The sequence below is a fragment of the Macaca mulatta genome, chromosome 7, assembly GCF_049350105.2.
Source record: "Macaca mulatta isolate MMU2019108-1 chromosome 7, T2T-MMU8v2.0, whole genome shotgun sequence".
NCBI classification, from domain to species: Eukaryota; Metazoa; Chordata; class Mammalia; order Primates; family Cercopithecidae; genus Macaca; species Macaca mulatta.
The window spans coordinates 90441096-90463518 of NC_133412.1; the positions used below are offsets into that span (position 1 = coordinate 90441096).

Consider the following 22423-nt stretch of genomic DNA (forward strand, 5'->3'; position numbering starts at 1 on the left):
AAATGTTAAATCTGGTAAAGCACAAGGTCTGTGCGCTGGGACAAGTCCACTTCATTGCCAGCTCCTGCCTCCTTGCTCCAGGACCACCTGAGGCTGGGTCTCAAGGGTCTCGGCACACAGTACTGCTCTTTGGATGCTGAACGATGGGGAGGACTCTTCCCTGCAGACTGTGGTCAGCAAGGTGAAGGCTGCTGGCCATGGCCATAACAGCTGAGCTGATCTGTGATTTCTGCCACGCCTGCCAATGTCAGGGCCAGGTTTGTCTATGTTTTTGTGTTGGTGTGTGAGATGCTGGGGAGACGCCATCTGCCGTGCGTGTCAGACTCCAGATTCCATATGGTTACAGCAGGGTTTGGGAGAAGTATCCACAGAGCTAGGATTAGAATAAAGAGGTGCTAATGGTGTGCAGTTGGGAAGGCAAAGGAAACTGTCAGGAACTCAATGGAAAAAGGGTTGAAGAAAATTAAAGGGAGATCAGGAGAAATAAAGGAAAGTATAAAGGAAAAAGACAAACATCTCTGCCATTTTAAAGGTCAAAGAGTAACAATAACACAGAAAGGCTCTTTCACCTTGCCAGGTTCAACAATGGGTTGCATTCTGGCTTGTTTAATAAAGTTCACACCATGGGATTCTTGGGCTCTTCTTCCAGGTTACAGGCTCTGTCCTCCACTCAAGCCACCCCATCTGAAACAGCCATTTGTAATCCAGACCCTCCACATCTCCACCTCACCCTCTTGCCCAAGTGCAGTTTTTACTTGTGTGTCCAATCTCCCTGATTTTCTGGCATTCATTTCCTAAGGTCAGTCTTTCCACTTTTCTTCACTTACTAGCATGAATCCACGTAACCACAGGTTCTTATGAAAGACTCATGACAACTAGATCGTGCCATGCAATAATTCAAATTTTGTTGTCCAAATATGTGTGTGTGTATAATAGCTGTACAGAAGTCCTCCCTTATCTGTGGCAGATATGTTCTAAGACCCCCAGTGGATGCTAGAAACTAAGGCTAGTACTGAACCCTGTATATACCATGCACAGATTTCTTTCTTCTTTCTTCACAATTTCATGGGTAGAAGATTCATTTACTGTAGATCTGAGCAACCTCAGCACACATTTTTTTTTCTTTCCTTATTAAGTTGAAGACTTTTACCTTTCCATTTATAGGATGCATTTTACAGCTTCTCTTTAGCACATCTGACTTGCCATCGTCACCACTCTTGTTCTTTGAGACCATTATTAAGTAAAATACAAGAACTATGACACCCAACAGTCGATCTGCTAACTGAGATGGCTACTGAGTGACAAACAGGCAGGGAGCAGAGACACTGTAGATCCCCTGGACAAGGGGATGATTCACGTCCTGGGCAGGACAGAGCAGTATGGTGTGAGATTTCATTACACTACTCAGAACAGCAAGCAACTTAAAACTGATGAATTATTTCAGAAATTTTCCTTTTAATATGTTTGGGCAATGGTTGACCCTGGGTAACTGAAACCACAGAAAGCAAAACTGCAAATAAGCAGGGACTACTGTACATAATACGTATATATATATGTATATTGTGCATGTAGACATATTTACGTGTGTGTATGTATGTATGTGTATGTATATATGCATAGATCTATCTTGTTAGGACTTGCAAGAGCTTTAAAATCTATTATCAGATTATACATTTCTTTAGCCAAACAATAAATCCTCTCTGATGAGTCATGGCACTTTTAAGAAAAAATACAAGGTCAGATGGTTCAGAATAAACAAATCAACAAATTAGCAAACAAAACCAGCCTAGGGCAGGCATCCAGGCACTTCCTGTCGAGGCTCTCTAAGGCAGATTTTAGGTGCTATTTTCTCTTGTTTTTCAATTTCATTTTCTTCTGGGCTCTAAGTAATTCCACTCATTCTTTAAGTCTGATTCACATGATTTTACAGTCAGGAAGGGAGTGGAAGGAGGTGGGAAAAGAGAAGTGGTGGGGAGGCAGAAATCGAATATTTATCAAGTTACACAATAAAAAGAAATTCAGTATTCTAACATGTTCTCCTTTGTATAATAAGAAAATACATTCCCTGAGCTAATACCTGCAGAGCTCTGGCTCATGCTGAGGGTGTGGTCCCAATATCTCAGTGGGCAAAATGAGAGTAAGCAATAATCTGAGACAGAGGCCAGCAAACTCTTATGCATGGGCTAAGTCTGGCCTGCGGGGTTATTTTTGTACAACCCAAGAGTAAAGAACAAATTTTACATGTTTTAAAGGATTATGACTCAAAATACAGAAAAAAATGTGCCAGAGACCACATGTGGCCTGTGAAGGCAAAAATATTTATTCTCTAGACCTATACAGATGAAGTTTGCTGACTCCTGTTCTACGGAGATACTAATAACGTGCTTCTGAAATTGCTTTTAGTCTGAAGTGTGTTTGGCCTGAACTTGGCTAAAACATGGCAAGACTGCAGGACTGTGGTCTATCAAGCCAGAATGACTCTGAACTTTCTGTAGCAATACACACACTTGATGTTATCTATCATAGGCTTAGCACAGCTCCGTGGCACTCATTTATAGAGTTTATACTCATGTTTGTTTATGTCACTTTGTTTTATAGGTGTTTTCCTACATGATTTTCTGTTTTCAGTTTTGCAGTGCAGCAAGGTTCTCTCTTAGAAGATACATGGGAGGCAAAATCATGAACTTGCTATACTGGCCCACTTGTTGTAATGACCAGAGGGCTTTGTTATGGCACCTTGAATTAATCTGGAATCTAGTTGAAACATGAAGATGTGATCTGATTACTTCTCATCTGTCTTTCACTAAACCTGGGAAATTTTTGATTACTGTTCCTTAAATGATTATTTTCTGCTCCATCTTCTCTCTCCTCTCCTTCTGTGACTCCCATTACCCTTATGCTAAAATGCTTGATACTGCCCCACAGGTAACTGAGTCTTGCTCATTGTCAACAATTTTTTCCTTCCCGTTTTCTAGACTGAATAATGTCCAAACTTCTATCTTCAACTTTACTAATCTTTCATCATCTTACTCTATTGTTAGATCCATGGAGTGAATTTTTAAAATTTCAGATATTGTATTTTTTAGTCGTAAAATTGTGTTTTGTAGAGTATCTCTTTTTTTCTTGAGATTCCCTAAATGTTCTGTGACCATGAGCATAGCTTTTCTTACATTTTTTAGCATAGTCACAATAGCTGCTTTAACATTCTTTTCTTCTAATTCCAACACATACGTCATCTTGCAGTCAGTCTCCATTAATGGCCTTCTCTTTTGAGTATGGATCTGTTTCCCTGTATGACTAGTAATTTTGGATTGTACCCAGAACACTGTGAATGATACACTAATGAACAGAAGTACTGGTCAACAGAAATAAGAATTGGATATATAATTTGGATTTTTTTTTTTTTTTGAGATGGAGTCTGGCTCTGTCACCTAGGCTGGAGTGCAGAGGCATGATCTCAGCTCACTGCAACCTCCATATCCCAGGTTTAAGCAATTCTCCTGCCTCAGCCTCCTGAGTAACTGGGACTACAGGTGTGTGCCACCATGTCTGGCTAATTTTTGTATTTTTAGTAGAGGTGGGGTTTCATCATGTTGGCCAGGCTGGTCTCGAACTCCTGACCTCAGATGATCTACCTGCCTTGGCCTCCCAGAGTGTTGGGATTACAGGCATGAGCCACCATGTCCAGCCTGTTAATTTGGATTTTTTAGAAGTCACATTAAAATAGTAAAAAAAATCTCGATTTTAATTTTAGTAATTTTGTTTATCCCAATGTATCCAAAATATAATCCTTTGGGATGATTATAATCAAAGTAATCACATGAAAATTAAGATATTTTATAATCTAAAATTATTTTATAAAATTAAGACTTATAATCTCTGTTCATACTAAATATTTAAAACCTCATGTATATTTTATATTTAGAGCAGATTTCAATTTGGAGTGGCTAGTGACTACCATATTGAACAATGCAGTTCTAGAGTATCATTTTAGAAGAATATTGAATGTTTGTTTTAGTAGGCAGCTAATTTGCTGGAATAAAACTCCAGGCATTGTCTCTCTTATGGTGGGCAGCAGCTACCGTCTCAGTTCAGGTCTTCTAGCCTTAGCTGTGCTATGTGGGGTCTGGCGGGGCTGTCTTATTCTTAGATTTGGCCTTAGTCTCTAAGAATTCCCAGAGATTCTTGAGATACATGCAGAATTTGGGAGTCCCCTTCTGTGGCTCCCTCTTTTCTGGAGTTTTTCCTTCTCAATTTCTAGCTGCTATGGGTTTCCCTGAATATTCTCCTTTGATGGCTTAACCAGTAAAAGATGGCAGGTATCTATCAGACTTTTAGTTAGTCTCAATGGAACTAGGGCCTTCATTTGGTTAAAGAGCTGTCAACATGGGTAATTCAATTCCATGCCACTCTATTCCTCCATTTCTTTATTTCTCTTCAGTTTCTAATTGCTTTCTAGCTTTAATTAATTAATTAATTTTTGAGATGGAGTCTCGCTCTGTTGCCCAGGCTGGAGTGCAGTGGCACGATCTCGGCTCACTGCAACTTCCGCCTCCCAGGTTCAAGCAATTCTCCTGCCTCAGCCTCCTGAGTAGCTGAGATTACAGGCATCTGCCACCACACCCGGCTAATTTTTATATTTTTAGTAGAGACAGGGTTTCACCATGTTGGCCAGGCTGATCTCGAACTCCTGACCTCAAGTGATCTGCCCGCCTTGGCCTCCCAAAGTGCTGGGATTACAGGCGGGAGCCCCCTCTCCCAGGCTGCTTTCTAGCTTTTAAACAATTGCTTTTTATACTGTCTCCAGAGTTTGTAATTGTAATCTGCAGGAGGGTTGGTCCAATATAAGCTACTCTATCACTACAGGACGCAGAACCCTTGATTTTTAAACCTTATCCCTGGAGTCCCACAGAGGAGCCAGGACCTACTGTGAGAGGTGGAAAAGGCAGAGTAGACTGGCCCACTCTGCCACATCACGTGTGTGTCTCAATTCAGTGGCAGCAGCTTTCATTTCATCTGTTTCATTTTATTGGTTTCTGTGCATAATTTTAAAAAGACTTGGGTATAAAATAGTTTGAAAACAGAACTGATTTTAAAATATGCTTCTCGAATGGAGCCCTAAGACCTTTTTGCTCAATCATGCCATTGAACTCATGCTGACCTCTCCTCCTCCATCGTCTCTTACCCTATTTTCCAATCACTTCACCAGGGCCAGGCCATCTTTAGTTTCCAGAGAAGAGGCTGTAGCCTGTTAGACTGCTGAGTCTTTACAGTGGCAAATCCTTCTTTCTGTGGCCCACGAATGTGACTTGTTGAGGGACTGATCGATAGGTTTGTGGTACGGCTGCTCATACCGAGGGTGCTCAAGCAGATTTCCTGCAGTGAGCTCTTCCTCCAGGCCTTCAGCCTTAAGGGTGGAATTTCATTCTTAATTTGGCAAGGAGCACAGAAAATCATCGCAGCAAGCCTCACCTTCTTTTTTTCCTTCCTGTCTCCTCTCTTTCTCACTCAGACACATTTTAAGAGTTTGACAAAACAAAGGGGGATGGTGCAGAAGCCAAATATGTTGTGAAACTCTTGTACTAGGCGAGCGGCACAAATTGAGTTAAGAAACCTAAAAAATGGAAATACTAAACACCCAGTCTAATTGGAAAAGGTCAACATGCCTTAAATGATACACAGAACCGCAAAGCAAAAACCATTCACCTCAATTCAGAGCCGAACGGAAGGTCAAAGGGTGACATGACACAATGTAATGGATTTGCCGAAGTCACGCTAAAATGACTCGAAAAGAGGAGGCTTAACTGATGAACATATTCCACACAATTCATCTCCTGACAACCTAAGAGAGTTCACATCGGTAACACGGCCATGAAAGCTGGGGTTGGGACAGAAGTTCTGATTGATCCCAAAGAACAAACACCAAGATCCACACTCATTGGCATGAATTTCAGCCACTGAAACAGGTCACCCACAACATTAGCCTGTGTGCACCCTTTCTCCTGGACACTCAGATGCTAATATTTGTTTCCTTCTCCACCAAGACAAAGTAATTTGGGGAAGCCAATGGGTACTGGTTAAAAGTGTGGTGGTGGCTTTTTTTTTTTTTTTTTTTCCTGTGCCATGAGATGTTACTAATGGTCTCCTACAGAATGCCTTCCAGTGAAGACTGTATTTCCATCAGAGTTCTGGCTCAGTAGCTAGAAATTTGGTAATTTGAGCAAGCAGAAATCACTCATCAACAATAACAGAACATAGCATAGAGCAGTACTGTGGCATTAACTGCCTATTGCTCCCCACCATTGATGGTGCTGCTGCCCCAGATTCTGGTGGGTCCAAGCTACAGAACAGAACCCAGCTCCTTACCGTGACTGGCAGGGGTGCAAGTTGCACCTTCGGACCTGGGGCTCTGGGCGGCTTGCTTGAGGGCAGTCACTGTCGTTCACCAGAGTTGTGGTCTTGTTGACAATCCGTGTGCACGAGACGATGGTTCTGCGTTCCCCTGGAAACCAAACCACAGGGAGCTGAGAGACTGTGGCCTCACCCACCTGGAAAGGCTGGGCTTGCATGCTCATGAAGGAACGTTTGGGTGCTGCTGATGGGCACTTTGTCATTTAGAGTGACTGTTGTAAATGTTGTGTGGGTTTGTAGAGAAGAACTGTAATTGCAGGGAGGAGGGTGCAAGACACAGAAGGCAGAGTGGGGCCCTGGAAGATTCTAGAACAGGATGAGAAAGCAGCAACACCTCAGATCAGCGGTGTCCTTGGACAGCTTGGGGTTCGTTGATTTGGGCCTTTAATTTCCAAAGATTGCTCATCTTTTTATCTTCTGGATTGATGTTTAAAGTCTATGGAGAGCCGATCTCAATTAAATACTTACACATCAGCCCTCACTAGAGAGTCTGGCTACCTATTACAGAACTCCTGCTTGCTGGGGAGAAGTGGGAGACAAGGAGTCTGGTCTGGAAGACACGCAGACCTGCATCCTCTAGACAGGCATTCCAAAGCCATTCTGAATTTGTCTAGCCAGCCAGCTGGTACTTATGGTGGAGCTCCCACCTGCTCTTGAGAAGCTTTGCTAATCCATTATCCCAGTTGGATGTAGCCCTTCTTTCGGGTGTTCCCAGAGCACCCTAAACACTGCATGGCAGGCAGGCCTTTGTCAGGCAGGCCGAGTGACTGGGAGTTACGAGGGTGGCCCTTGGAGCCAGGCTGTCTGGGTTCAAGTCTTGGCTCTATCACAAATAGCATCACAGTGACCATAGTGTCGACAGTTGGCCACCATGTTTCTGCATCTCGGTTTCCTCAAGCAGGCTGGTTTGCTTAATTTCTCTGTGCCTGAGGGTGCCTCAGTGATGATTAAAATAAACAAATATATATGGTGTCCATAGAACGGAACCTGGCAGGTGGCTAACACTTCATGTTAGCTCTACTGCTGTCATTATTATTATTATTTGGGAAGAGTGACAATAAAAGATTAATAGGGAGTCGAGCACAACTATTTGGATCCTGGGCTCCTTGCTGGTCTGTGTCTTGGGCAATTTGTCACGTAGGGATGACTCGAAATCATGGAGACCTGAACTCCACCGCCAGTTCCTGCTGCCCCACATGGCAGCCTTTTGTGAGTACAGAAAGCACAGAACTGCTTTCAGCTGTGGTGGCAGGTCTGACCACTGTGTTAGGAAGCTGGAAGTCATCAGTGTCATAAAAGGATTGCCATCAAGCCAACAGCAACAGAACAGCCTGCCCCTGACCCCAGGAGAGCCTGTTTACTCTTCCATGTGGGCTATGCTTAGTTTGCGACAAGTTGCCCAAGAGGAAAATCTGGCTGGAATCAGAGGTAGATGTGTTGGCTGGATTTGGAGGTTGAAAGGCCATCTACACAAGGGCAGCTAAGGGCTGAGGGGGAGAAGGTCCCCCGGGGAGAGGTGCAGAGTGGTGGATGCAGGGCTGATGGTGGTATCCAGAGGCTATGCCAACTGCCGCAGGGCTGCTGCAGGAAGAGGCTAAGCACAGACAGTGAGGGTGGTTGGCCAAGATGCCCAGGAAGAAATTTCTGTGTGTCTATAACTCCTACCCATGAAAAATGGGATGAGTCCCTTAAATGGTAAACAATGCTTTACATATTGGACATCCAATAAAACTTATCCAAGCAGTTAATAGATGCTCAGGACTAGGGATGGCAGGGGCTATGCCCGGGCTTCCATTCCGTCATCCAACTCTCTGGGCTGGCCTACCAGAGTCCAGGTCAATCTTCTGTCCCAACTCTGTGCCCACTAAAATCCACCCACCCTGTGTTCCATCTCCCATGACCCTGCTATGTTCCCTGCTAGGGTGACAGACAGCACTGTACTAAGAAACTGCTGACTCAGAGTTCAGAATGACTTCCTACTGCTCCCTCTCAATGACACAACAATAAATACAATGCCTTGTGGTCATATTCATTCTTGCTGTACGACAGGCTCTTTGGCTCACCCTGCGGACCCTGCAGGGGGCATGAGAGACAACTATCCTATTTTAGAGGTGAGGGAACTCGGGGTAGAGAGAGGAAGTCATTTGCTGAGGTCAAGCAGGAAGTTGTGCAGTCAGGACTCATGCTAGGAATGTTTCACCCGACTTGCAGGACTTTTTCTTTCCATTGTGTCCTGGAGTGAGGTGACTGTGGCCAAGAGGGAAGGGAATTTGGGAGTGGGCAGAGACATGCTTTGGTGCCCCTCCAGCAAGCGGCAACAGTTGAAGGTCTATTCTGTTTATTCCCAGGGTCCACCTGTCACACCCAAGACGTAGTCATACATCAGCCAAACCCCACTTCACCCACAGGTCAGAGCTGGGGGGCCCTGAGCTCCGGGCAAAGCAGCGGTATGGGCATGATCCTAGTGTGGGAGTTGGGAAGACTCTACCCAAGTATTTTGCAGAGAGATTTTCGGTGGGGTATGATTAAATTCCCATGGAACTACAGGTTACAGATTTCCCAGACTCTGTGTGCTGGCCACAGATGCCTTTCTCCTTCCTTCAGCAAAACCCCACGCCCAATAGGCCACGGCCCACGGCCACTCACCTCCTCCACACTGCACACTGCACCCTTCCCAGCCGCTATGGGTCCAGATGAACAAAGAATCCTGCGGTTTTTCTGGTTCACTTTGATTTTCCGCAGTGTGGTTTACAGGAACAGTGTATTCATAATGAATTCCATAATCTTGGTCGTGAAATAACAACACCTGGATCAGCCGCAAAACAAAAGGCCATTTTGAAAAGGAACGAAGGCCCACGGGATTGCCAAATCTGCACACACAGGCACACCGCGGCTGTTTCTCTATGAGGGGTAACCAGCTCTTTTCTGGGGCTGAAAACAGGTTTGACTGAGGGTGCTCCTTTATCTCAGCCCTGGATTCCTCAGGGACTCAACTTGGGAGCAGGGCGAATGCAAACCATCATCAGGAAGTTCTATTATTTCCTACCCAAGAGAGAGACCAGCTTAGACTAGGAGCTTTAGGATAAGCAACTCTGAAACCTCTCACTGCGCTTTTCATGGAGAGCTGCTCCACGCAGAGAACAGTCCTGCGTGTTCACCCACAAAGCTGCCCTTGCACACAGGAAAGACATGGATAAACTTTTACTTAGAAAGGCATCAGAGCAAGTGCGGTGACTCTACTTCTTTGGAAATGAACATCATCCTTCACTCCCCATCATCAACCACTGCCATGTCAGTTGGTCCAGAGAGTCAGGGGTAAGGCAAGCTCAAGGGCAAAATGCAGCTCACTGCCAAAGGACTTTGGGTGGCATCGGTTTGAGAGTTCAAGGATGCAAGAGGCCTCCACTGTCATGGGAGCCAGGATGATGACTGTACCCAAGGGTGGCAGGAGCCAGGCTCAAGGCTTCAAGCCAGGAGTGCAGTGGAGGTAGAGGGAGGGATCTATCATGTTTTGTGGGAAACTACCATACAGCTTGGAGACCTTGGATCTGAAATCCTAGTCAGCAAGAACATACAGAATAGATGGGTTTAGAACGGCATGTGACAAGTCTTGTAAAGACAGCAGGTGTATGATCAGTTTTATTTATCTAGACACAATGGTGTCAAACAAGCCCTCTTGTAGGAGCTTAACATGGTTTGTCTGTGGATAATGAGTCTTCAAGCTAAGCCTGGAAGCAGTGAGTGCCCCTGAGTCTAAGTAACTAGCAGATTCACTTCCAGCCTGAGACGTCCGAGAGAATGGGCCAGCAGGCACTAAGGGGAGGGTGTGCATGGCCCACCTGACTTGACTTGGGGCAGACCAGGTCAAAGTGTACCAGACAATGGGAGCCATTTCCCTCCAGCCATCTCTCAGTCTCCAAGGCTGAGTTGTGGGGTTGGGCTGCAGTGCTCAGAGCAAACCTAACTGCATCAGCATCCACGGCTTCACCAGAGAGACCTGGCGTAACACATTTGGAAAAATGCCTCCAGTTAGGAAAACAAGTCCACCAAAAACCAAACTAGTCTTAGAAAGAGATCTTTATCAGCTCAGTATGAGAATAAGACTGGTGAATTGAGAATTCATATGAAACAAATTTCATACAATTTTGTAGCCATGTATTGTGTGTGTGTGTGTGTGTGTGTGTAATTGGTTTCAAATGCAGGTCCCCATGATTCTTTGGGTGCTACAGATTCTGCAAACAGTGTGTACACCCCAGTTTGGGGACAATGGCTTTCTATATAGAGGCAAAGGGGCACCTCTCATTTTCAGTTTTAAAATCTTCAAGTGACAATCACATTTTGAAAGAAAAGCTATCAATATTAAGCGAGGGCTGAAACTTCAGTTACGGTAGTAGTTGCCTTCTCCGAGTTTTGTTCATCCTGGTCTGAATGAATCCAGGCTGCGTACTTCGCTTTAACGGGCTAACAACTTGCTCAGTTTACAAAAGCTTTTGGTGAAAAGGGAAATACACTCACATTGGCATTTGCTAGAGAAAGCAAATTCTCATGTTAACAGGTGAGATTTCAGTACAGGTTTTATGTTTTGCCTCCTCTCTTAGTCCCTCTGAATAACTGCTTTTAACTCGGAATAGGAGGATTTGTTCTGTGACTAGGAAACAATCTTATCCCAGAGAAATGACTTAGGTACACATTATTAGGTCCCAGAAACCTACTTGCAGGAACGTATTTGCAGTGGATTTAGCGGGCTGAGTGGTGCACTGGCAGATTTCTACGTGGTTGAGATTGCACATGAAAACTGCCTTGCCTTTGTCTACCCAGAAATAATAACGGGGTTAACACCACTATGGGGTAACGCCCACCCTGGGTGCCAGTGCTCCTTGGCAGAGCAAGCCTCCTCGGGAGATTCCCTGGGTAATGGCTAGAAAATCTTTTGGGTGTCAATTAATCTGGAACACTTACAGGCTGCCAGAGATCACAAATTAATGGGGAAGAAGAACTTCCATGGAGAGACTCTGGCAGGCACTGAGGACAAAGTGTGCTTTAATTACAGGGGCACAAGCTGCCACAAATCCTGTTTTTTGGAAGGAGACACAGAATCAATAATGATGAGCGAACAGAAGTTAGCCATGAGAACTCCTGGATCTTGAGAAGGAAGCAGGGCGTTCCATTCCCTGGAGATCTCTGACATGTTTAAAAGCATGCATCACTGATGTTTCAGTGGCTTGCATGGAGGCCTCCCTGAGACAACAGGTAAGACAATGGCGCCCTGGCCTAGCCCAATAGCACACAGGTTTCTGGAGATCATCTGGGGAGTAGGACACCCGCATCATCTGATCCCCCTTCCAGATTCCCAAATGCCTGTTGCAAGCTGGGTCTGTGAAATCTAAGGGATGCTAGTTCGGACCTGGAGTCAAAGTTCATTTGCAAAAGGTAATGATATACACTCTGTGAGGGCAGATCTATGCATCCCACTACCTGACGTGAAAACAGACTTTGAGTAGGGCTGTCTGCTTAACGAGGTCAAGTCTCCCTGGCTGCCATCCACGTGGCTAAGCATTTCCTTCTTTGAGGCAGCTCCTTTTGAAAAAGATAGGAGCTCTGCCAGGGAAGAGCCAGGGGAAGCAATGACAGAATTCTGAAGCAGGCGGTGCAAGGGACTGGAAAAGAAAAGACCCAGAGAAGGGAGAGGACTGAGCAGCAGGGGACCTCGTAAACCCCTGGAAGCTGGATGCATTTCCTGCCCCCAAGGTACCAGGAAGAAGTAAACCTGAAAGTAAGCTGGTAGACCTCTCGGAGCCATGCCCCCTAAGACAAGTGTGGAAGCCCAGCAAGTTACCATCAAGTGCAGCGGTAGTTTCGTTGGTCCCTTGGCAGAAATCTTCTCCCATAACCCCCTTCTCACATAGCGAACAGTTGTGCCTGCAATCTGGAACTCTCCGGGGAGCTCTATCTTCCAGTCACTGTTGATGGATCCCTTACCGGAGTCTTTGAGAGCTAGAAAGCAAATTGAAGACCAAAGAATCAAGGTGCTGGGGGTGGGGGAAGCCAGCCTGTCTTTAAAAGGAATCTGCGGCCCCTGAGTGGGGCAGATGTCTCCCCTTCCACAGGGGGAAGGAGGGAGGCCTGAAGCAAGAGAAAGGGAGTACTCTGTGTACTAAGAACAAAAGCCTGGATTGCAGGGAGCACAGAGCTGCAGATCCCTAGGATCCCCAGGGAGAGCTGTGGGATTGATGGGCATCTTCCAGCCTGGGCTCCTGTCTCGAAACCAACTCAGATAGCTGGGGTTAGGGGTGGAGGGGCAGGGAATGGAGATGACCACGGCCTGATCTCATTTCACTAAACTTACCCAGCAGATGGTTTTCTGCCCGATGAATTCATTCCATTTTAATGTGTCCTAGGCTACAAACCAGGTTTTGCTGTTTCAGCAAAACAAATGAGTTCCCTTTCCTATTACCTACCTGGGGCTCTAGAAGGAGAGCAGCCCATCTCCAGCACCTCTTAAGGATCTGATATCCCCATACTACTAAAGTGGATGTCCCTTCAATCAACAACCATTACTCTATTAAGCATGAATGTTTGGAAATCCTAGCCGCCCACAGATGTGGTGGTCACACTCGGCAGCTGTGGATGAGCAGTGGCTGGGGGCTGAGCGTGGCAGGGGAGGGGCACTCTCATACCCTAGCTCTGTGGGTTTCAGGTTCTCACGTTTGCTAGCCCACATCTCTACCAGGGACAGCCTGTGTCAGGAGAGGCTGAGAATCAACATGCTGCTGACTGGCCGTAAGCAGAAACTTGGTTTTCCACACAAGCCATGTATTTACTATTTTCCGAGGCGCTCACCAGGACTTTTCTTGTGTCTTTCCACCTACGGGTGAAGACCATGTAGTTCTCATGAGGACAGCACTCTGCAGTGCCATTCTATTTTGTTGTTGCTGTTGTTATTTAGGAAAAAAAAATCCCAACAAACTAAAATCTATTCTGGCATTTTAGGAGAAGATGGCAGATGACACGAGGTGATAGGAAGTCTGTGTCATTTCCAAAAATGGGAACTCCAGGGCACCCTTGGTCCTAGGCCCACACTCCCTACGCACGCAGCTGGAGCCCCACGGACACCCCAAATTGATCTACATATATCTCCTTGGGACCCTACTCAGTCTATAATCAACAAAATCAGATTCTGCCACATTGACTATTCTCTGCTTACTGAGGCCAGAAATAAAATGCCCACATTTAATACCGATTTTGGAAAATGAGAGTTGAAACCCAAAAGGGGTTTTGGTTACTGCTCAATTCGTCAGCCCCAGGCTGCGGCAGGCCACAAGCAGCAGAGGGACGCTGGGTAGCCACTGGCCTCAGCTCCCGTCTCCAGGACATTATGGTCCCAGTGCTCACTCCCGGCAAACACAGAGGAGACGCATGCTCAGGGCTTCTGGTGTTAGAGGGACTGCCAAGAGAAACTGGTTCCTCGCTTCTAGGAACTTTCCAGCAGAGTAGCTTCCAGTGGGGTCTCGTATCCAGGGTGGCTAAGAGAGGCTGAGGATTACAGGACTCCAGGGACAGCTTAGGAGAGAGAAAGCCCTACCACTTGGAGCCGAATATGTTTCCCTTCAAGAAATCTGACACACAACTGAAATGTCCTGGCTATGAAAAGGAGGTGAGAATGTTGGGACGCCCACAGTTTCCTCTCCTTTTTCTCTTCTTCTGCCACCATCTGCAAACTGCCATTTAAGGAGCATATTCTCCAGGTTGGCTCTTTCATATACTCTGACCCATTTACTCTTCTCAACAACCCTCTGAATTATTGTCGTCACTTCATGGGTGAGGCAATGGGGCCGCAGAGAAGTACCTTGCCCAAACTCACAAAGCTATTCAGTTGTAGAGTGGAGACCTGAATCCAGTAGACCAGCCCTACTGCACTTATCACTCTGACAACTTTCAATTCCCAATTCTTTAGGTTATAGCATCAGTATAGATTTTTATGACTAATGCTGAAATATGCAAAGGTAAGGCCTATTTTCAAAAAGGACAAATTCCAGGCTCTAATTGTTATAGGGTTTCATATTCTATATACTCTTACAAAAATGACTAATTTCACGGATTTCCAGTGTTTCCAGTGAGCCAATAATGCAAATATATACTTGGTTATATTAATTATTAGTGAATGTAGGCAAAGGGTGCATGGACATTCATCGTTCTTTCAAGCTCTCTGCAGGTTTAGAAAATTGCCTCTTGCATATGCATGGTTAAATTTGGTCTATTTGTCACCTTACATGCATGGTATCTATTTGGTCTTAGGATCCAATGTGGGCTGGTGGGAAGGAGCAGACAGAAAAAACCAAGGGGCTAGAGTCGTTTAAGACGGCAGTCCCCAGGACTGATTTTGGGGACTAGGGACTGGTTTTGTGGAAGACAATTTTTCCACAGACCAGGGGGCTGGGGGAAGTGGGGTGGTGGGGGATGGTTTTGGGATGAAACTTTCCACCTCAGATCATTAGCCATTAGATTCTCATAAGGCATGCAGAGCCTAGATCCCTTGCACATGCCAGTCACAATAGGGCTTACACTCCTGTGAGAATCTAATGCCCCGCTTCTGATCTGACAGGAGGCGCAGCTCAGGCGGTCATGCTTGCTCACAGGCCACTCACCTCCTGCTGTGCAGCCTGGCTCCTAACAGACCATGGACTGCTGCTGGTCCACAACCCGGGGGCTGGGGACGTCTGCTTGAAGAAACACCTCAGAAACTACAAGTTACAGGAACAGCAGATGTACCCCTCTTCCCTGCCAGTCCCTCACCCTATTTTGAGGGCCTCCTCACCGGGGGCTAAAGACAGACACAGCTCTTACCCCCAGGGAGCTCACAGTTTGGAAGGGAGACAGAGAAAAGATGAACATAACACAATTTCACAAGCTTTATGGTAAGGTGCCTCCGGGGTCTAGGAATGTTGTGGGACAAGGCAGATAGGGAAGGCTTCCTGGGACAAGCCCACTTTCAGCTGAGTGTGTAGGACAGGGAGGGACACAACGCCACCTGCAGTGTGTGGCTCAGCAGCGTGTGGCGGCCTGCGGTGTGTGAAGCAGGATGGTCGTTCCTGACCCTCAGAGGCCAGGACTGCTAAGATCAGTTCTGGGCAGGGTGATGGAGGGAGGAAGGCACAGCGCCCCGTACGGAGAAGCAAGTGGAAGGCGAAGTTTTTTCTACTTTTCGGAGGTTCGGCTGGGAAAAGGAGGTGAGAGATGAAGAGTGGCCTCAGAGGGTGGGAAGGAGGAAGGGGGCTCACTGTGAGAATAAAGGACACCCACGCATGCTGAGGTGGCTTATACAGAGGAGTCAGAGATGAGCAAATGATTTCTTTGAAGCTGTGTGCTGACCACAGTCACACCAGGACCTGCTCCGTAGAACCCATTTCTCTCACAAAGACCAGAGGGAAGCCAGGCAGCTGCTCTCCTCCTTGCTGGGCCACCGGCACGGACCGGCTGACTCCCATATCCACGCCCCGCCAGTGACAGACTCCAACATTGGCTGCCCTGGGCTGGGGCCCCAGGCTCATCCCTGGTTCATGGCTTCTGTGAATACCCACTGTGCCCATCACACGGCATCTGTTTCTCCCTCTAAGCAATGGTACCCAAGATTTCTCGTGGGAACATGTTTTTCCTCCTGTCACATGGGGCTGGACTCCGCAGTTCCAGGCACAGGCCCATCACCCAACCCCAAACAGGGGGACTTCCGTTCACCTTAGAAAAAGGCAGCTTTCTTCCCACAGGGTTTCCCAGAGACTGGACGTGAGCCTGGATCTACCAGCCCACAGGAAGATGTCCACAAAGAGGACAGGCAGGAGTGCCAGTGCAGAGAGAGACCATTTTTCCTGTGACATCATTTTAAGCCTCTGGATCCAGCAGTGCCTGAAGCTGGTACTCAGCAACTGAGAGCTGGGTTTGGCTTTCACACATGCTTTCTGGAGGTTGGGTTAAAAAATGCTAATCACGATGAGGGCAGAGCAGGTGAGGAAAGAAAATTACTATTATGGTTTCCCATAAATAGGCCCCAGATGTTTACCACCAAGCTAAGTATCCAGGGCCTCTGCCCATATCCCAGCACTAACACCTCTATCTTGGTCCTAACCCTCTTATCCCGGCTCTAACCCTCCTATCATGGCTCTAACCCTCCTATTCCGGATCTAACACCCCTATCCTGGCTCTAACCCTCTTATCCCAGCTCTAACCCTCTATCCTGGCTCTAACACCCCTATCCTGGCTCTAACACCCCTATCCCGGCTCTAACACCCCTATCCTGGCTCTAACACTCCTATCCCGGCTCTAACACCCCTATCCTGGCTCTAACACTCTTATCCTGGCTCTAACACTTTAGAGGTAACGCTTTCTCCACTGGCCTTGTTTATGTATTTCTCGGGCCCTTATTAAAAGATGTTTTAAAGTGACTCTGAATTACAACCTGCAAACTACCCTACTTCCATGCCAAAAGTAAAACATCTGGGAGGTCAAGAGTGAAAAGGCCCAAAAAAGGGCAGGAGGGCACACCTGGAGACGGTTATAAGACCATCCTCAGAAACACTGCACAGAGGTGGAGGCTGGCCCAGGGAAGCCCTGCTTCTGCCATCGGAGGCCCGACAGTGGGTGGCCCAGCAGGAGTGACTACAGCATGAGGTGGAGGCAGAACCAGTTGGGCCTTGGAGCCTGCCATCCTCTGATCACCGGAGTGGGGTGTTTCCTGTCTGTAGTGGAATAGGTGGGAGAGGTGTCAGGAAGAGGGCTACTCAGAGGAGTCACTGGGTGTGGTCAAGGAATTATGGGACAGGAAAGTGAAAGAGGCTGCAGCTGACGGCCGAACCCCGGCAAGGTCAACTGCCCCTGGGGAGGAATATATCGGACAACCGAGTGCTAGTGACAGCCGGCTCTCTGGGGAAAATAGCCTAGAGTTATGGTATATCTGCTACCCAAAGTGTAAATACCCTCACCATGACAGATTTTGTTATCCACCTGGCATCAGTGAACAAGGAGTGGGGAAGAGATGCCTATAACTGGCTCTCACAAGCCACACACAGCTGTGGGGGCACTCCAGTGAATTCTGAAGATGCTTGTCTTTGCTTTGGAGGTCCTGGTCTGCAGCTGATGAGTTGGAGAACTCCTGCACAATCACAACTTGGTTGAGGCCAGGCATGGGTTTGGGGTCAGCTCTCAGAGCCCCAGAAAGAATATGTATACTTTGCATGCCCACGCACTGCCTGTGGCCATCGCCACAGCGGCTGCAAGTTCTGGCGTACTGCAAATGCAGCTTTCCAGCTTAGAGCCTACACGCCTTTCCTTGGGACAGCGTGCTCGCAGCCACACATTTGTGTATCTCTCAGGGAGAGGAAAACACAGGCAGAGTTATTAGCAGGAGGTCAGCAGATCTAAGAGGCATGGGGGTTACTTCCAGCCTTTTCACTTTGGTGTCACTTAGCAAGATGCCAAATTTGCAGTTTGCTGTGGTCCATCTGAAAAATCATAACTTCCTGCAAAAATCAGAAGTTAGTGCTTGACATCCCTTCAAAAGAGATGTCAGCTCAGAGATTCTGTTGGGATGTCAAGATCATTTTTAACAGTGAATAAATAGGTTCATTGTGGAGTCCCATGAACAATGACTTCATGGGGCCATGTCAACTCCAGAGAGACAATGCAGGTCACCTCCTGCCCCCTTCTGTGGCAGCTTGGTTATTCTCCTGCCTTGCGTTAGCTGCACAGAGTGGGGTCTGCAAAGGCCTCTGAGACTGCAGCTCCAGGCAGGAGTCCTTTCCACAGCCCTATGCACAATGCATTTTTTTTTCCTGAAAGACAACCTTCCAAATTAAATGCATTTTTGGCTCTACAAGTTCCTGTCCCCTCAAACCTTAGGCATCGATGAGTATCTCCAAGCCCCCGTTGTCTCTAAGTATTTTGAGATTAATTAGTGTGCACTTGAAATCAGGATATGTTTGGACCCAGAAAAGACTCCATGGAGCAATTAAAATGATTACAAATGCTTTGATTTTATGGGCAATGAACAGAGCAAAGAACAGGGGATTCCCCCAGTGATTTCATTTTATCTGTGATGTCTGAAGTTCTGGTTTGCTGGGGAGGAGATTTTCCCTTGCTCATTTCGCCTGGGCCGGAGATTGGAAGTTTTAAACCACTATCCAAAACATAACCATGCTCACTTTTGTGGGTTTTGCTCAGAAGCTCTCAACAGTTAGACTTCTATGGGGCACCACATGGGTGGATACACTTTCCTTTGCCACCAGGGCAGAACAAAACCTTTGCAACGAGCTGGAGTGTGAGGTTACATGCAGAACGTCCATTTCTGTCTCCGGCTCTTCTTCCTCTCTGTGGACACTCACACACCATCCTGGTCTTCCAGGCACTGTGGGGAAGACCATGAGCCATTCCAAGGAGCGAGGTGGGGGCATTCCTGAGGGAAGGGCATGCTCCTTTTCAGAGCTGGCTGGAGGCAGATGCGAACTCTGACCCTGTCCACATGCGCCTCTCTGGCACAGAGCTGAGCAGAAGCTCGAGTGGGGTTCTTTTAGTCTCTCTCCTTCCTAGCTTCACTGGAAGACCTGACCCACGGTCAACCTACTTCTAATCCTGGCAGCGAGTCAGCTCCTTTTATTTCCACTCGGAGTTCTGCCAGCTCTGTTCTTAGCTATGGATACAAACTGCCCAGGCATTTCCTGTTCCAGGTGGTTTTGAGCAGAAAGCCAGCCAGCGTGGGCTGAAGGTAGGTGGGGTGAAATTCTTCAGGAATTGCTCTCAGCAAATGTGAGAGCAATTCAAAGTTACACTGGGTTGACTTCCAAAGCACCCAGTGCCGAGTGGAAACAAGGCCTTTTTGAACTAACTTTAGAAACATAATGAGTGTGGACCACCTTCAGGCTTGCCCATGTCCATCAGCCAGGCCCTGGAGTCCTGGGATTATGCCTTCTGGATAAGATAAGGCAGGAAGCTGGCTCTAACCTCCCATGGAGGCCCAGTGCTTCTGGAGAGCTGAGCAGTCACCCCGAGACGTTAAACCAATCTCCGTGGCATGCAGGTTTGTTCTGAAGAGCACACAACGTAGTGGTAACAACAGGCAGGTTTAACGTGTATTCTCCCGTGAAAAATCTCCATCCGGCAGTCTCTGGCCATGATTGGACAGTAATTCTGAGAGGCTCCATGAATTGTAGTGAACTCAGAGGAGTTGGGGAACCTGGATGAGACACCAAGCCCCTTGGAGCTTCAGCTTGCCCCTCTGTGAAGGAAGCAGAGCAATACCTTGCAGCCCATTTAGGGGGATTAGGGATCAGGTCTCTAAGGCACAGGCGAGCTCAGTGATTGGGAGCCACTATCGCAGATGCTATTGTTCTTTTTTTGCATACATGGCCCTCAGGCTTCAGGAGCTGAGGGACGATCACAAGAGCTCATTCTCCTGGGTGGCATCTGCTAGTCAGCACCTGCTGGCCCTAAAGTGAGTTTGAGTGAAAAGTCTGTTTGTACCATAGGAATCAGAAGTTGAGGAGCGATCCAAAGGATTCTAACATCCTCTGCCATTCTTAAATTGCCATGCAAAAGTGGAGATAAGGAAGACACTCCTATTGCCAGACACTTAGGGCTGAGCCAGGTGGAGAAGCCATGCTGGGAAATCTCAGAAGCCAGGGTCAGAAGCCAAGGGACTTACTCGCAGGGGCACCTTCTGGGGCTTGATGGAAGAACCATTAATTCGACCTCCAAGCTGAACTACCTCTTGGAATACCCGGACTGCGAATTTTGAATTAGGATGAAAGGTGACTTCAGCCTCCCACGGAGGGCCTCCGGTACACTCAATGCATGGGTTGGGAAGGGGAAGGGTAACTTTTTGGCATGATACCAGGTGGTGGGGCTTCCAATGCAAATGCTGGTGAGGCTGACCTGATGTCCTTTGATGGGCAGAAGGAGAGGGAGTAGACTCTTTGTGAATTTAGTAAAAAGAGGCTGTCACTTTGAAGCTGCCAAAAGCAGCAAGAGGCCTTGTTTCAGAGTGCATTTTTAAGTGTTGTTCTATTTGCAGAGTGACAGCTGGGACAGCTGGGGAGGAGAGTGCCAGGCAAGGCAGGGACACTGTCCATGCAGGGGAGGTGGGAAACCACAGGGCGGATGAAAATGCATATGGATGTCAACTCCAGGGATGGCAAGGTCTTACCCTGGCAGCAGAAGCACGAGCTGCCATCACAGCCCCAAGGAGGCAGGGTGGATGGCAGGTGACCAAGCTGCGGAGGAGGTGGCAGGGCAGCTTGGGACATGGGGGGATCCACAGAGTGTGGTGCCAGTGATAACCCACGTGGGTGCTTGGAAACGGGCACTCCTGCCTTCCCCAAGGCAGGTGTGCCGGGGGCATGTTAGCATCAAAGCATTCCCTAACTCTTTAATTAACAGGATTGTGGTCTTCATTGTAAACTTGCCTATTAGATATTTGTTTTGTGTCTGTCTCATCAGACTTTGAGTTTCTCAAGCAGAGACCATTTCAAAGAAAGACTCGGACTTTTGCATAGTCTACAAAGGCAGGAATGTGGACAAAGATGTCATTTAAAAAAATGAGTAACAAAAATGGAAATAAAAGGGTTCCATGGGTAACTTCAATTTAGCTAAAATCATTTTTTGAAACTCGACAAATCATGTCTTACTTTTTCTTTCTTCAGTCTCAATCAGCACTTTGCAACACAGGCTGAGAGGTGATGACATGAGGACAGCTCAGAAGAAGGGTACCTGAGGAAGATCAGCCACCTTGAGTTTAAGTTTAACCCAAGACAGGAACATGGGATTAAAGCTGGCAAAAGGACAGGGGCTACAACATGTTCCAAGCCAGGGAGGTAGGAGCAGAGGCAGCTTTTGGGCACCCTGCTGTCTCCACTTCTGTGTCCAACTCAGAACTCCAACCACCCTGGGGCTCAAGTCCTGGGCTAACCTTTGCTGGGGTTGACGGGGAGGCTGGGAATTGGGCCAAGGATACTCTCAGAAGGTCTTCTCTGGCTAGGAAGGGACTTATCAGAATGGCTTTGCTCATGTATAGTTAGGAAAATCAGTCCAGAATAGAACCCAAGTCTATGGAAAGATGCAGGTGTTTGTGCTTGAAGTCAATGCGCCGGCCACTAGGAATCTGGAATACACAGACCTTAGTCAAACTGGTGTCCTTCTGGGTTTCCATTAGACTTAGGACTGTTGTTCTTTTTCCAGCTAAGAAGTCGTCCCCAGAGCCACTGGCAGCCCAGTGGGGCTTCCTGCAAGTTGGCCAATGGCCTGCACTGCCCAGACTCAATCTGCTTTCAGCTCTATGGGGTTACGTTGGGGAACTGGTAACCTGCCCAATTCCTCACAACTTCCTTCACTCTTCCATGATCTTCCTTCCTGTCCCAAGCTTGTCTTCCATCGTTTTCCTTCCTGTTCCCGCCCCTAATCCACCCTGGGGATGGCTGCATGTTAGTCAAATATGATGGCGCTGTCTGGTCCCCTCTGGGTGTTCTTGTCATCACAATACAGGTGTGAAACCAGCCATAACCCGGGAGGAATGACACTGAACCGATTTACCAGACTGATCATCAAAATCGATTCTCAACACATAAATGGTGAGTCAAGTCATTTTTGTTTTACCCAGAAAGCTGTGGGCAGGTTTATCCTCCACCACACGGATCCTCCGAGCTCCAGCGGGAATGATGGCAGCTTCGATATAACCTGTAGCAACAAATGACATAGAGGTAAACCACACCTCCACCCTGCACCAGAGGCCATGCAGCTGCCCCGGCCAAAATCTAGCTACCAAGCCCCCAACAGTGGCTTCAGAAATGGAGGGCTGGTGCAGCTCTGAGAAATCGAGAGAGCCAAAGAAGGAGGCAGCTCTCCTAAGGCCAGAATCTCCCGGCGGCCTCATTTCCAGAAAGCAGGATTTGCATGTTTCAGGTTGAGTGGTGTCCCCCTCCTCCGCCCTCCCCACCCCCCGCCCCGGCAACCAGAACATCAGCATGTGACCACT

General features: G+C 47.4%; 1 protein-coding gene across 4 annotated transcripts in view; it reads right to left on the bottom strand.

Moving 5' to 3' along the window:
• ADAMTS17 (ADAM metallopeptidase with thrombospondin type 1 motif 17) overlaps positions 1–22423 on the bottom strand; it is a 362991-nt gene that overhangs the window by 75044 nt on the left and 265524 nt on the right. For all 4 annotated transcript variants that reach the window (XM_077940459.1, XM_077940458.1, XM_077940457.1 and 1 more), the window contains 4 exons: positions 22045–22125; positions 12248–12405; positions 9058–9217; positions 6367–6502 (listed from right to left, as the gene is read on the bottom strand). In XM_077940459.1, coding sequence (XP_077796585.1) covers positions 6367–6502; positions 9058–9217; positions 12248–12405; positions 22045–22125 — 535 coding nt within the window. The remainder of the gene's footprint in view (positions 1–6366; positions 6503–9057; positions 9218–12247; positions 12406–22044; positions 22126–22423) is intronic.